The sequence below is a fragment of the Geotrypetes seraphini genome, chromosome 11 (genome assembly GCF_902459505.1).
Source record: "Geotrypetes seraphini chromosome 11, aGeoSer1.1, whole genome shotgun sequence".
Taxonomy (NCBI): Eukaryota; Metazoa; Chordata; class Amphibia; order Gymnophiona; family Dermophiidae; genus Geotrypetes; species Geotrypetes seraphini.
In genome coordinates, this window is record NC_047094.1 from 123792510 (window position 1) to 123807481 (window position 14972).

A 14972-nucleotide genomic window follows, 5' to 3' on the forward strand; every position below is an offset into this window, starting at 1 on the left:
TATATGGCACCAATATGGAATGATGCAAACATTTCTCCCAGTCCCCCATCTCCTCTTAATTAGAGGTGATGAAATGTGTGTGATAGATGGAACTATTGGGCCAGTCACAGAACGGGCAGCTGTAGCTTGACATGGTACTGGGTAGCAGTGTTGAATACACTTGAATACATTTTGAAAAAAGGTAGGAGAGGGAATATTTTAAATTATTTTTGTGGCATAAATGCACAAAGTTTGAGTTTCTTTCAATTGAAAGAAAGCTCTGAAATGAAGGGGCATAGGATAAAAGTGAAAGGTACTGAAGAACTATTTCTTCACAGAAAAGATAATTCATGCAACGGGCTTCTGTAGAGGTGACGGAGACGAAACCTTTATATTAATTCAAGCAAACGTTGGCAAGTACATAAGATCTCTAAGAAGGAGACATGGATGGGAAGACTGGATAGGCCATACGGTCTTTGTCTTCATTTTTCTCTGTTTCTTTTGTAAAGAGAAATTCTATAACAGGTGTCTGCATGTAATGCACCACTTATGAGCATAAAAGCACAGAATATCAACACTTTCCTGGGGAAGTGAACACTTATACAAAACACATCCATCAAACTTATTTGTAAAGCTAAAAAATTCGACCATGTAACACCTCTTCTTAAAGAAGCTCATTGGCTGCCAGTTGCCCATAGAATATTATACAAAATCGGTCTTCTTACTTTCAAATCTCTTTTCTTTAAAACTCCGGCTTTCATTCACAAATTATTAATCCCCTACTCTACCAACAGAACATTAAGATCTGCCGATCAACATCTATTATCCATTCCGTCTTTAAAAATTATAAATACACGCCGTCAGTTTATGTTCTCTGTCATTGCTCCCCAAACCTGGAACTCTTTCCCCATCCATCTAAGGAAAGAAGCTAACGTCGATAAATTTAAAAGTAAATTGAAAACTTTTCTCTTCAATGATGCATTCTTAAATTAATCATAACATGACCTTCAAAAAAAAAAAGAAGATTTTAGAAATCATTTTTTCTTTTTTTTTTTTTTCTCTCTCTTATCCACTACCCTACCCTCCCTTATGTACTCTCCCTTCATGTCTTTCAATACTTTTATTATAATGTAATCTCTCCCCATAAATTCCTTATGTTTCCAGTATTGTTGTATTTGTCTTAAGTTAAGATTGTTTTATTTACTGTTGTAATATTTTTAACAAATTAATTTTATTAATATGTACATCGCTTTGAATTCAGATAAAGCGATTCATCAAATCTTTTATTAAACTTGAAACTTGAAACTTAGGCCCTTGACAGCAAAGAGAGTAAACGCTGCTCTGTAAGGGCGTGCATGACACAGCACTTAAACACAAAGGGACAGCTTCAGTGCTTGGGAATGACACAGGGACAAATTTTCCCCCATCCCCAAGGGCACTAATTTTCCTGTCCTGTTCCGGCAAGCTCTTTTCCTGTCCCTGCCCCATTCCTGCAAGCTCCGTCCTCATCTGAACAAGCCTTAAACACTTTAACATCATAAGTGTTCGAGGATTGTGCAGCTAAGACAGGGCTTACAGGAATGGGGCAGGGACAGGGACAGGGACCAAAACTCGTGGGAATGGGACAGAGAAATTGAGTTCCTGTGGGGACGGTGAAAAATTTGTCCCCGTGTCATTCTATAGATGTAACACTACCCTTTTTTTGCCCGAAAGGAGGACATGAGACACAACTGCCCTTTGTCACCCTTTCTGTTTGTTTTGGCACTAAAGCTGCTGGACTGTCCAGATAGTCAATGATTTTGTTATATGTTGTTTATATAGTTATCCTGTTGCCATATGTTTGCATCAACAATCTTGTCAATATTTGAAGGTATTGTCTGTATTCTTTGGTATGTTCCAAGGAGGTTTCTCCATTTTGAAAGCGCATATCAATTGATGATTCGATGATTCTGAAGGTACTCCTTGAACTTACTTGCAGATAAAGCTGCTCTGTGGAAAATGTTACCGATATGACTTCGATGTCAACCAAATTTGGGTCAGTTTAAACTGTTGTTAAATTAACATTTTGTTTATTCAAGACAAACGATGCAATGGACTTATGGCCTGAACTCTCAGTTGTTTTTCTTTGATTGCTGTTTAATTGTTATGTATGGTGTAAACCGCTTGGGAATAAGGTATCTATACATTTTTAAATAAATGAAAATGAAATAAATGAAATATGTGGTCGGGGTGTGACAGGGTGCAAATATTCTGGGAAGCTATCCAGTTTGCGATCCATAATATTTGATATGCTTTGCTTGATTTTACACCTTGCCTATGCTTGTTGGGGAAATGGGAGGATGAGGATGTGACTAATAGAAACATAGAAACATAGAAATAGACGGCAGATAAGGGCCCACGGCCCATCTAGTCTGCCCACCTTAATGTCCCTCCCCTACCTTTGCCCTGTGAATAGATCCCATGTGCCGATCCCATTTGGCCTTAAAATCAGGCACGCTGCTGGCCTCAATCACCTGTAGTGGAAGACTATTCCAGCGATCAACCACTCTTTCAGTGAAAAAGAATTTCCTGGTGTCACCTCGTAGTTTCCCGCCCCTGATTTTCCACGGATGCCCTCTTGTTGTCGTGAGACCATTGAAAAAGAAGATATCTTCCTCCGCCTCGATGCGGCCCGTAAGATACTTGAACGTCTCGATCGTGTCCCCCCTCTCTCTGCGCTCCTCGAGCGAGTATAGCTGTAATTTGTCAAGCCGTTTTTCGTATGGTAGATCCTTGAGTCCCGAGACCATCCGGGTGGCCATTCTCTGCACCGACTCCAGTCTCAGCACATCCTTGCGATAATGCGGCCTCCAGAATTGCACACAGTATTCCAGGTGGGGCCTCACCATGGATCTATACAATGGCATAATGACTTCCGCCTTACGACTGACGAAACCCCTTCGTATGCAGCCCATGATTTGTCTTGCCTTGGACGAAGCCTGCTCCACTTGATTGGCAGACTTCATGTCCTCACTGACGATTACCCCCAAGTCTCGTTCTGCTACCTTTTTTGCTAGGATCTCGCCATTAAGGGTATAAGCATGGCGCACAGTCTTCATGCTGCCAGACTATTACATAGTTTTGGAAAGACAGCCCTCAGTTGGTGTTCTGGAAGACCAAGCTGCAGAATATCGCAATCTTGAAATCACTTACCAGTAAAATATGGGGGAAGAAAGATGTATATGACAAGTTTTGGACCCTTATTGAACCTGGCAATGAATAATGGCCTCAACTTTGACGAGTGTAAGGGGAAAGAGGCACCTTGGATATGACTGGATTCTCTTCAGGAATAACTGGGAGATGGTCAGGGGGTGGGGCAGAATCATGGACCTTGAACTGTTGTTATTGTAGGGGTTTTTTGTGTGCGTGCACTCCCATGTCATTGGTTGATTCATTCCCGTATTGCTACTACAGACATTCAAACATTTGAGAGGGATTAATGTAGCCCCTCCCTCTTCTGACAAAAGCGTTGCAGCTTCTCTTTAATTGTAATATAGTCAAAGTGTCCCAAGTGGCCTAGCTGAACATTCAGTCAGAGAAATATCACTAACCACCCCTTGCCTAATCATTTATGAAAGGGAACCTGGCTAGGACTTAGTGCAGGGGTGTCAAACTCAATCACATAAAGGGCCAAAAACTAAAACATAGGCTAAGTCGCAGGCCAAATTTTTTATCAAGATACTTAGGGGTCCTTTTATTAAGGTACGCTAACCGATTTAGCGCAAGCTAAATGCGCGAACCTTAATAAAAGGACCCCTTAGTCTTAGTAGAAGTATAGGATTACAACCTTTCCAACCCCACACCGGCTCTGTGATGTAAACAAAATACATAAAAAAGACTTTTCCTCTCTTTTAGGTCTTTTAGGTCCTAGTTCATGCTTGCTGTCTAACACCAGCTCTCAAAGATTTTTCAAACTATTGTTTAAATTTTTTTTTTATTTATTTTGACCCCCAAAAACCACATTCTTTAAGAAGAACTGGATGCTGCTACAGCTGCTCTCTTAGGTTTGGGTGTTGTTCCCTCACGGAATCCATTCCTGAATCTGCGGTAGACAACTTTCAGGTGCCTCATGCGGCCAGTACCCGTGGTATTGCGCCTTTTGGCTTTAGCACTCCAATTATACTTTCTTTTGCGCTTGGCTGGATATCCACATTTACCACAGGTAGACTTCTGGAGATGGTAAGCCTTGGATCCACACCGACGGCACAAAGTGTGCGTCTTGTTGCGGCGTTTACCGAAAGACGAGGTTCCCTTCGTCATCTTCTTCCAGCGGCCGATACACTCACTATTGTTTAAATTTATATCATGCTTTATGAAGCAGCTTATAATACTTTTAAAGGACACAAGGGGAATCTCAGAACGCCACTTGTCTGCTGTCGATTCCTGCAGGTACAGTGTGGCAGCACTCGTCACTGGCTCACCCAAATATGTCCTCTATTCTATTCTAATCTCTTTTTTATATTCTTCACACTGTTTCTAATTCTAATTTTTCCTACTGTTTCTGTGCTCTTTAATAAATAAATAAATATGCTAATATCTTTAAAGTCATTTCCAGAATCTCAATTCAACACATTTTTATCTCTTCCATATGTTTTCTTAGTCATTTCATTCATTTCGATAATTTATCATTCTTTCTGATTCATTTTCAAGTAATATACTGAACATTTCTTATCCCCTAGATAACTTAGCTTTGTTAGTGCAATGTCGCTGTTACACGACACCCCCACCAACGCGTTTCGTATCTTCCTTAGGATGGGGGAAGTGCCTTAGCGACTACATTTCAATCATTCGCTTTCTCACGCTGCTTACAATATGTCATCCAGCTCTGGCAGGATACACATTTCAAATCTGACATATTGTAATTACAAAACAGAAAATAAAATTAGTTTTTCTACCTTTTATTGTCTGATCATTATTCAAGTCATGTTGGTCCCAGGCTCCGTCTGCCTCCCACAGAGCTAAACTAGCCTGCCTGCAAACTCTTCTAAGCAGTTTGGATCGAACCATAACTAGCTGTTAACTAGCTGCTTGCAGGAGGATTCTAATTCTGCATTTTTAAACAGGCTTTTCTAGTGATACCATAATAAACTCCATAACACCAACCCATAGATCCACTCTTAGTATGCCACGGATTCTTAATGGGTTTACTAATCAAGAAGTTTTTAAAACAAAAGTGGCAAGTAGAGCAATCCCGTTAAAAAAAAAAAAATCTGCTTTGCGATTATGGGAACATTGCAAGCAGCATGCCCTCTCTATGTCATTATTGTGCGTGTTAATCTGAAAACTATAAAGCATTGGGTCGCTGTCAGAAATACTGATAGCTGTGAGGGATATGAAGGTTGCTGCCCGCAGGGACGTATCTTCATCTTCAAGACAGCCTGCATATGATTGCTGGCTAGCTGTAGCAAGCCACGCGGGCTGTGTCGACCTCCATGGCACGTTCCCACCCCTCTTCTGCCGTGTGGGATCGAGGCAGAGGGAACATGCTGTGGAGGCCGAAAGCAGCCTGTGAGGTTCACTACAATTGACTCATCCCAATAACTAGCAACTAACCTGAAATAATCAAAAAAGTATCCGACAGCATAGACACAATACAAACATGGGCCTCAATCAACAAACTCAAATTAAATGTGTCTAAAACCAAAATTCTCTGATTCCGCACTCCACAACAGACTGCCCCGATAAGCATTAACCTTCCATCAGGAACCACCATCGAGGTAGAAAAATCCTCCAAAGTGCTGGGCGTAATACGAGACTCCACATTGTCCCCAGAACCACAAATTTCCAACCTCTGGAAGAAAACCTTCTTCACTGTGAGACAGCTGGGACTCATCAGACCTTACTTCCACCAATGACACTTCACACTACTTGTACAGATGCTAATCCTAACCCAACTGGACTACTGTAACTCCTTCTATGTGGACATCAACCCACCCTAGCCCGCAAACTGCAACTCATACAGAACAAAGTATCTTGACGCAAAGAGTTTAGTGTAGTTGGCTGGCAATGAAGGAAAAGTTAAAACGACTTGGTATTGAAATAGTATTGAGATATCATTTGGACCTTTGACGAGATGACAAACAAAGCTCTACTGCTAGGAGCTTTGATGAGCGGTGAGGGGTGTCGCTAAGGTCCATGAAGATATTAGACTTGGGGAACTAGAAATAATTCATCCTATGTCTGACCATGCCATGTTTTGTCATACAATATTCTACCAAACTCTGTCATACTATTTGCCATCTTTGTCCTACTGCACTATATTATATGCCGTATTTACCACACTATGTTTGCCATACTATAGCCATGCTATGATCTCTCAAGCCATGTTTGCCATTCTTTGACTTCCATGCTTTGTTTCATCATACACGCTTCCCTTACTATTTTTGCCAAGTCGTCTCATACTATATTAGCCATGCTTTGTAATACTATGTTTATCATGCTATGTTTTGCTGAACCATACCATGTTTTGTCATATTATGTTTTGACCATGCTTTGTTAACTACTGGTGTGTTGCCATCTCTGTCAGACAATGTTTGCCGTGCTATCTTTTATCATACTTTGTCTGAGAGCGTGGCACAGTGGTTAGAGCATCCTGAGGTAGTGGGTTCAAGCCCCCACTGCTCCTTGTGACCCTGGACAGGTTGCCTGATCCCCCGTTGGCCCAGGTACATTAGACAGATTGTGAGCCCATCGGGACAGACAGGGAAAAAGGCTTGAGCACCTGAATAAGTTCATACAAACTGTCCTGAGCTCCCCTAGGAGAACAGTATAGAAAATTGAATAACTATATATGTATGTGAGTGGTGGGCAATGATATTAAATGCCCCCACACTTCATTAATCCACCAGCCCCTGCTCAAGTCTTAACACTCTCCAATTTCATAAGACCTAGCCCCTGACTCTGCCTCTCCCATTTTCCGGTGTTTTGGCTCTGCCAGTTCCCTAGCATGCTCCCCCATTCCCTTTCTCTTCACTTTATTTCAGGCTTGTAGTCAAAGCACCAGTGATCTTCGGATGACCTTCCAAAAGGTTCCTATCATTTCAAGCCAATGAAAGATCAACAACACTTGTTCACGCTATCAGGGTCCTAAAAGGCTGCCATAGTTGTAAAGGTAATTTCTTTTTATCACTAAATAATTTTCCTTATCAAAAACGAAGCTGGCCAAAAGCCTTTCTTGGAATTTAAGCTCAACTATGGGTTTAAATTTTAACAGACTTTACCTACAGAGGCACACACACATGCAGATATAAATTGTGCTGCTTATGCTTCCAGTGGAAGCAAGAATCATTTTTTTAATTTTGTGTTTCTATTTTTCTTATTATCCGTGGTGGAGTTCCAGAATATAGGAACAACTTGACTTTACTACTCGATACTTAGAACTTTCAATACCCTAGTTTTAAACAGTGCCCTATAAATCTTTCCTCTCTAAGTTTTTTCAGTTTCAGGCTGCTACATTTTGGAACTTATTATCACCCATTATGATCGGTTTAGAAAAGCACTAAAAACTTCTCTTAAAAATATATATTTTATCTAATGTTAGTAGAATTGTGAGATAATATTGTATTTCCAGCTTATACCCAGTTCTTGGAAATATAAACCGCACTGAGCTCTTCAATAGGGTATATTGTGGGTTAAAAGAACTAGGTTAATATAATGTAAAATAGCCTGAGCCAGTCCACATTTTATGCCCTGTATATATCTGGATTTCTGGTTGTTAATTTTGTTATGGAAACTAGTGAAGTCCTTTAAATATAATAAATAGGAGCACATCTCATAATTTCAAATATGAGATTATCTTCCAAGTCCATATATGGAATGGAATGGTTCCCAAACTGTCCTGGGGGCAGGGCAGGACTAACCAATAGGTCAAGTAGGCACGTGCCTAGGGCCTGAAATGGTCAGGGGGGCCCGATGAAGGAGGGCATCAACATTGTTTTTTCCAAATGGCGATGGACCCCTCCAGCATCGATCAGCAACGCGGGCCCCCCCCAATCGACAACGCAGGCCCCACCCCGATCGGCAATTCGGCCCCCCTCATCGATGGAAAGTAAGACAAGCAAGCAACGTGGGTAAGAAAGGCAATGGGAACTGTAATTGTGCAAGCGGTGTTGTTTGCCCAAAGCTTCCCTCTGACGCAGCTTCCTGTTTCCGCCTGGGCGCATGGTGGGGTGAGGCGGGGCAGGGGGGCCCAGTGTACTTGTGTGCCTAGGGGCCCTCGACGAATTAATCCTGCCCTGCCTGGGGAACCCCAGCTAATCAGTTTTTCCAGATATTCACAATATATATTCATGAGCTAGATTTGCATGCAATGGAAGCAGTGTATACAAATTTAGCTCGGGAGTATTTATTGCAGATATTCTGAAAACCTGACAGGCTGAGGTTTCTCCAAGACAGGTTTGGGAACTACTGATGTACTGGAATAAATCCAGGACTGGTTCAGCTTGTCTCTTCTGATCTGAAGCTGGCTGGCTGCTCCACTTCTAAAATGATGGCTCACATATTGGAGCTCAAGGACACAGGCAAGAAACAATTTAAACATGTTGGAGAGCGGGCCTGATGGCACTCCATTCAGGAGATCTGGTTTCAAATCCTGGCTTTGCTCCAGGGCCAGAAATGGTAGAGCAAGCTGCAAAGGCACTATTCATAGCTCTGTCTAGGATAACTTAATGGTAAGAGAAGTGGACTGAGAGCCAGGGTTAAAAATCCCACTGACAATCATTCTGATCTTGGACAAGTCACTTAGGAGCACTTTCCTAAACTGCATTAGTGCTAACATGCAAAAATGGTCTAATGTTGGATGCACAAAAACATTCTGCATTAGCTTCACTAGATGCATGCACTAACAACTGTTTTCCACTATAACAGCCTCCGGAAGAGCGTTTCAGTTTTCCACCACTTTCTGGGTGAAGAAGAACTTCCTTACGTTTGTACAGAATCTATCCCCTTTTAACTTTAGAAAGTGCCCTCTCGTTCTCTCTACCTTGGAGAGGGTGAACAACCTGTCTCTATCTACTAAGTCTATTCCCTTCATTATCTTGAATGTTTCTATCATGTCCCCTCTCAGTCTCCTCTTTTCAAGGGAGAAGAGGCCCAGTTTCTCTAATCTCTCACTGTACAGCAACTCCTCCAGCCTCTAAAGTCTAAACCATTGTAGTCACTTTTCTCTGGACCCTTTCGAGTAGTACCGTGTCCTTCTTCATGTACGACGACCAGTGCTGGATGCAGTATTCCAGGTGAGGACATACCATGGTCCGGTACACCGGCATGATAACCTTCTCCAATCTGTTCGTGATCCCCTTCTTAAACATTCCCAGCATTCTGTTCGCCCTTTTCGCCATCGCCGCACATTGTGCAGATGGCTTCATTGACTTGTCGACCAGTACTCCCAAGTCTCTTTCCTGGGGGGTCTCTCCAAGTACTGTACCGCACATCCTGTATTCGTGAATAAGATTTTTATTTCCGACATGCATCACCTTACACTTATCCACATTAAACCTCATTTGCCATGTCGCAACCCATTTCTTGAGCGTGTTTATGTTGCAGGTCTTCGCAATCCTCCTGCGTCTTCACTACTCTGAATAACTTCATATCGTCTGCAAATTTAATCACCATACTTGTCGTACCAATTTCCAGGTTGTTTTTAAATATGTTGAAAAGCACGGGTCCAAGCACCAAACCCTGCGGCACTCCACTCATGACTCTTTTCCAGTCCGAGTATTGTCCAGTTACCCCCACTCTCTGTTTCCTATCCGCTAACCAGTTTTTAATCCACATGAGTATTTCACCCTCGATTTCATGGCTCGCAATTTTTCGAAGTAGGACCTTGTCAAATGCCTTCTGAAAATCCAGATATACAATGTCACCCGGCTCACCCTTGTCTATCTGATGTTTACTCCCTCGAAGAAGTGCAGCAAGCTCGTCAAGCAAGATCTCCCCTTGCTAAAGTCGTGCTGGCTGGTCCTAATCAGATTGTGTCCGTCAAGGTGATCAATGATGTGGTCCTTTATCAGCACCTATACCATCTTTCCCGGTACCAAGGTCAGACTCACCGGTCTGTAGTTTCCCAGATCTCCCCTCGAACCTTTCTTGAAGATCGGCGTGACATTCGCCACTTTCCAGTCTTCCGGAATCTTGCCCGATTTCATCAACAGATTGGCTATTAGTTGAAGCAGTTCAGCTATAGCCCCTTTCAGTTCCTTGATTACCCCGGTAGTACAGTGTCCCAGTTTTCCTCATTCCACCATGTTTCCGTGACACCGATGATGTCAAGGTTATCTTTTTGTGCCATAGCTTCTAATTCCACCATCTTATTTCTTAGGCTTCTTGCATTTGTGCACTTGAGTTTGCGGCCTGTTACTTTCTTGCAAATTCTTCCCTCTTGTGTCCTTTTCAATCAGCCAGGAAAGGCTCCAGGCCAGTGAAATCACGAGTTTGGGAGGGCTATCCACTGATATATTCAGCAGCACTTAACAGGTTAGTGCCACTGAATATTAGGAATGACTGCTAAACTCAAAGGCTGCTGTTTTGAACACAGTCTGGAGGCGGAGACGGCACTTCGCCAGTTAAGTGTTGATTTTCAGAACTTAACCACTTAAGCAGGCATACTGGACCATATAAAACACATTCCTAACATCCTGTCTCTGATCCGATAAAGTAGTCCTGTCATTTCTTAGCTCTTATGTGTATCTGTACAGTGTATAAGCCTTGTAATACTACACAAATATTTAACAGTAAGAGTAGTAATGTGATGACATCATCAGTGATGTTCCCTTGGCAACACTTCGGGGTTCCGCCTGTGTCTTAATAGATGGACTGTTCAGCAGACAACATCACAGGGGCTAGGACCTCTGCTCACAAATCTGGACAAACCCATACCTTGCTGTCTCCAGTCTCAGAGAAACTCCAAGTCTTCATGCTAAAAACAGCACAGTGTTTTTGCTTTGAAGAGATTTCAGTGCTTTCTTTTGAACTCTCTGAGGAGGAACTACAACATTTTCTTAATTTCCTTAGCAGAATGTGTGATGCCTCCTAACAGTCTATCCTCTATCCCCTATCCTCTGGTGATTCCTTAAAGTCTTAAGGGAGGAGAAGGGGGGTATATTTGGCCTTGTTGTGACAGCTTCATCCTGAACTGAACTCTTCATTGATTTATCAGGACTGATCAAAGCACCCCTCCACCATCCCTGCCTTTCTTTAAGTTCAAGAGTGAGAGTTGCCTGCCCTAAAATACACTGGGTTGCGTTAAGCTGGCACCACATCCTCAGTGTGCATACGTGACTCCTGGTGCAATAAGTACCCCTGCCTCCAGCAATATGTGCACTGCCACAATCTGATAAATTTAATGAGATTTCCTGCTACGTCCTGCGATGACAGGACTAGGTCTAATTCAGTCACAAGTTAACGTCAGAAACTGCTTTGCCCTACCCAACAGAAGAATTTGGCTTACAATAAGCCAGATAAACATAAAAGAAGAAATACAGGAGTACACGGCAAGGAGGAACCTTTTTTATCTGCTTCCCAACTTGGCATGAACAGATGGCTCCTGGGTTCAAGGACAGGTCAATGCAGTTGTGCAGCAAAAGACTTGTGGCCACCATTCTTCCAGCCTCAAGCCTGAAACCAGGATTGAATCATGCTGGGTGGCAGACCCCAATGCCTTCACTGGCTGACATAAAATACCACAAAATCATTGCAAAAAAGTACACAAGCTGTGCATTTTTTTAAAAATAAAATTCCCCTTTCTAGAGTATGTGGGAATTGATACCTTGGACTATCCCAAAGGCCAGCTTTTCCAAAGTGTAGGAGAGCACTTCTGGTCAACCTTGACTCATGTAGCACTTAGTAGGACTTTGAATCTGTAACCAAATGTACAGTATTTACAAGTGTGTTTCCAGTCATTGATGTGTTTGGGTGGGGATTGGGGGTTGGGGGAGGGAATTTTCAGGGTGGGATGGATGGAGGACAATATCAATAGATGTACTGATGTTCAAAAAGTGTGTGGTAGAGCCCTGTATCAGCTTTGGATAACTGCCAGTTCTCATTCTTTGTTGAAACTCAGAGAAATTTTCATGCTATGTTTGTTTTGTGAATACAATTGTTTCCTATATTATGAAGTTTGATTGTTAATCCCATAACGTTGGTTTTTTTAATTAAAAAAAAAAAAATTCAACATAAAATTCTTCATTTTGTGGTGAAATCCCCAAAATGTGAAAGTGCATACACAGAAAAAACAAAACTGGTAACATAATACCATAGTAAATGTCAGCAGATAAAGACCTGAATGGTCCATCCAGTCTGCCTGTTACATGCATTGTAAATGAATGACTAAATTAAATTGACCTTTTTTTCTTTGATATTTCTGGGCCATAGACCGTAAAGTTCACCTGGTACTGTCCTTAGGTTCCAACTCCTGGAGTTGCCATCAAAGCTAACTCCAGTCCATCCAACCATCTCATCATTTGCGGATACATATCGTAAAGTCTGCCCAGCGATGTCCATGCTCCAAGTTACTGGAGTTCCCATCAATGTCCTCCCTAGCCTATCCTATACTGAATTGCCATATGTGGGACACAAACCATGCAAGTCTGCCCAATATCGGCCATAGCTCTTCAATATATACTATTCATTTTCTAATTAGAGATCTGTGTTTATGCCACATTTTTTTGAATTCCGTCAGTTTTCCTTTCCACCATCTCCCTCAGGAGGGTATTCCAGGCATATACATAGTAACATAGTAGATGACGGCAGATAACGACCCGAATGGTCCATCCAGTCTGCCCAACCTGATTCAATTTAAATTTATTATTTTTTTTCTTCTTAGCTATTTCTGGGCGAGAATCCAAAGCTTTACCCGGTACTGTGCTTGTGTTCCAACTGCCGAAATCTCTGTTAAGACTTACTCCAGCCCATCTACACCCTCCCAGCCATTGAAGCCCTCCCCTGCCCATCCTCCTCCAAACGGCCATGCACAGACACAGACCGTACAAGTCTGCCCAGTAACTGGCCTTAGTTCAATCTTTAATATTATTTTCTGATTCTAAATCTTCTGTGTTCATCCCACGCTTCTTTGAACTCAGTCACAGTTTTACTCTCCACCACCTCTCTCGGGAGCGCATTCCAGGCATCCACCACCCTCTCCGTAAAGTAGAATTTCCTAACATTGCCCCTGAATCTACCACCCCTCAACCTCAAATTATGTCCTCTGGTTTTACCATTTTCCTTTCTCTGGAAAAGATTTTGTTCTACGTTAATACCCTTTAAGTATTTGAACGTCTGAATCATATCTCCCCTGTCTCTCCTTTCCTCTAGGGTATACATATTCAGGGCTTCCAGTCTCTCCTCATACGTCTTCTGGCGCAAGCCTCCTATCATTTTCGTCGCCCTCCTCTGGACCGCTTCAAGTCTTCTTACGTCTTTTGCCAGATACGGTCTCCAAAACTGAACACAATACTCCAAGTGGGGCCTCACCAATGACCTGTACAGGGGCATCAACACCTTCCTTCTACTGACTACGCCTCTCTTTATACAGCCCAGAATCCTTCTGGCAGCAGCCTCTCTGTATAAAAGAATTTCCTAACATTTTACTCCTGTCTACCTCACCGCAGCCTCAATTTATGTCCTCTAATTTTACCATTTTCCTTTTTCTGGAAAAGATTTGATCCTATATTAATATCTTTCAAGTCTGCAAATGTCTGTATCATATCTCCCCTGTCTCTCCTTTCCTCTAGGGTATACATATTCAGTCTCTTCTCATACTTCTTTTGGCACAAACTCCCTACCATTTTTGTTGCTTTCCTCTGGATCTTTCCTCTGGATATCCTTCGGCAGATATGCCTCCAAAACTTAACACAATACTCCATGTGGGGCCAGGCCAGCGACCTGTAGATGGGGCATCAACACCTCTTTCTGCTGGCTACACCTCTCTCTATACAGCCTAATATCTTCCTGCCTTGTCACACTCAGGGGGTACATGCTGATGTTTCTGCATAACAAATTGTGTTCAATGTTGCTACAACAAGTCATCCAAGTTTATTTATCATTTAATATACCGACCATCTACATGTATCTGACCGGTTTACAATGCTAAAAATATTAAAATAAATGTATGGACATAACTGGACATGAAAGGAGCAAGGGGTGAAGAAAGTTGATAATTACATCATAAAAATAAAAGTAAAGGATGGTACAAGGGGAGGAGAAAAAACAGCATGGAATGGGGGTCACTTCAAAGAAGCGGTTTCTGTATAGTAAAACAATGCTGCAGTTGAGGAGTGGTTACTCTCTTGTATTGTGGAATGCGTCTTCGAATAAAAAGGTTTTGAGTTTGGTTTTGAATTTATCGAGAGAATTTTTGTGGCGAAGAAGAGAAGGCATGGCATTCTAGAGTGCAGGGGCTGTGGCGGGAAAAAGTTGTATTTCTTGTGTAATAACGTTCTTTAATTGGAGGAACAGTTAGTAAGTTCTGGTCTGCTGATCTAAGGGCCCTAGCTGAAGAGTTTAGAATGATGTGTTCATCTATTGCTGTCAAAGGTAGGGTAGTTTTAGGGGTAGGATAGTATGTAGGAGGATATATTTTGGGGTAGGGTAGCTTGCTAGATGGTGGAGCAGTTGTGGGAAATAGGTTTTTTTTTGGGGGGGTGAAGCAGTTATGGGTATTTTTTGGAGTGGCAGTTTACAGGAAGTAGTTTTAAGAGGTGGGAGCAGTTTAGGAATAGTGTGGCAGTGACAGGGGATATATGTGGAGTGATAGTTTCAGGGGTAGTGTAAGGGTGGGGCAGTTGAAGGTGGTAGTTTTTCAGGATAAGGGTGTTTGCAGGGTAGTGGGGCAGTTATGGAGATGATGCTGTTTGTGAGGTGGGATAGCAGATATATTGGAGGCATATTTTGTGCTGTAGAGGCAATTTGGGGGCTGGAAAAGTAGTGATGGGGAAATATTTAGGGGGAAGAACATTTTA

At 42.2% G+C, this 14972-nt stretch overlaps 2 protein-coding genes across 2 annotated transcripts in view; both read right to left on the reverse strand.

Moving 5' to 3' along the window:
* The window catches only part of ATP4A (ATPase H+/K+ transporting subunit alpha), a 160848-nt gene that overhangs the window by 96835 nt on the left and 49041 nt on the right, over nucleotides 1-14972 (reverse strand). The gene's annotated exons all lie outside the window — the stretch shown is intronic.
* On the reverse strand, nucleotides 3946-4295 carry LOC117345555 (60S ribosomal protein L37). The gene has a single exon (XM_033914373.1). The coding sequence runs from the start codon at nucleotides 4276-4278 to the stop codon at nucleotides 3985-3987; it is 294 nt and encodes a 97-aa protein (XP_033770264.1). The 5' UTR covers nucleotides 4279-4295; the 3' UTR covers nucleotides 3946-3984.

What these genes read in the sequence shown, in the direction of transcription:
- LOC117345555 (XM_033914373.1), bottom strand. Translation starts at nt 4,278, where the DNA reads ATGACGAAGGGAACCTCGTCTTTCGGTAAACGCCGCAACAAGACGCAC.